General features: G+C 39.7%; 1 protein-coding gene across 1 annotated transcript in view; it reads right to left on the bottom strand.

The window, feature by feature from the left end:
- The window catches only part of Ndc80 (NDC80 kinetochore complex component), a 32,528-nt gene that overhangs the window by 5,539 nt on the left and 25,950 nt on the right, over positions 1-1,039 (bottom strand). The window contains exon 14 of the mRNA XM_021217997.1: positions 531-623. Coding sequence (XP_021073656.1) covers positions 531-623 — 93 coding nt within the window. The remainder of the gene's footprint in view (positions 1-530; positions 624-1,039) is intronic.

The raw sequence follows: 1,039 nt of genomic DNA on the forward strand, positions 1-1,039 counted from the left end.
TCAGGGCTACACAGAGAAACCCTGTCTTGAAAAAACCCAAAAACCTGTTTGATAAAATGCAGTGTTGGTCAGCACAGTGCTAGCCAGTCCTATTCCTTATTCGCCTTCTGGGGCTCTTACAGTAGTTGGGAATTTAGTTAGGACAGTCAGTCTGCCATGACCCCTGGTAGACAATTACTATGTAAAGCACATGACTGGGGCTCATTCTTTAGGAATACTTAGCACCAACTCAATACAAATGCACAAGAGTAAACTTTGACTATTTACCGAGACATGGTCTTGCTATGTATGTGTCGCCCAGGTGGGTCTCAAACCTGTGACAATCCTCCCATCAGGGTCCTCTAAATATTGAGATTACAGGTACAATGATACCATGCCTGGCTTTTTTTGGGTGGAGTTTTGAGACTGCCCCTCAGTGTATGTGTGCCATCATATCCACCTAAGATTTCAGAGTGACGTCAGAGAGTGAGCATGCACCATCAGTCATGACAGAGCCTTGGCTAAGATGAACAACCTGGTCAGGTTCTTACCTTAAGTGTTTGTTGGTAAAGGTCATCCAGCTTTTGAACCTCTTCCTTCAGCATCCTCACAGTATTCTTGCTTTCTGTTTTCATGGTGTTCAGCTTGGGGATAAAACCTTAGTTGAAAAATCACAACTAACACAAAACACCAAAGTCTCTTTAAAATTAAAATAGTATACTTTTTTTATACACAGTATTTGTTTATTTACTGTGTATAGGACTGTATTGCCAGCATGTAAGTCTGTGTCCCATGTATGTACTGGTGCCCACTAAATAAAGAAGAGGGCATCAGATCCCTTGAGGCTGGAGTTAACAGACTGTTGTAAGCTGCTACATGGGTACTGGGAATCAAACCTGGGCCCTTTCCAAGAGCAACAAAGGCTCTCAACCGCTCAGTCAACTCTGCAGCCCTAGTTTTTCTTTTCTTTTCTTTCTTTCTTTCTTTTTTAATAATTTTAAGAGGTTTTTTTTTTTTTTTTTTTTTTTTTTTTTTTTTTTTTTTTTTTTTTTTTTTTTTT

This window comes from Mus pahari, chromosome 18 (assembly GCF_900095145.1).
Source record: "Mus pahari chromosome 18, PAHARI_EIJ_v1.1, whole genome shotgun sequence".
Classification (NCBI taxonomy): domain Eukaryota; kingdom Metazoa; phylum Chordata; class Mammalia; order Rodentia; family Muridae; genus Mus; species Mus pahari.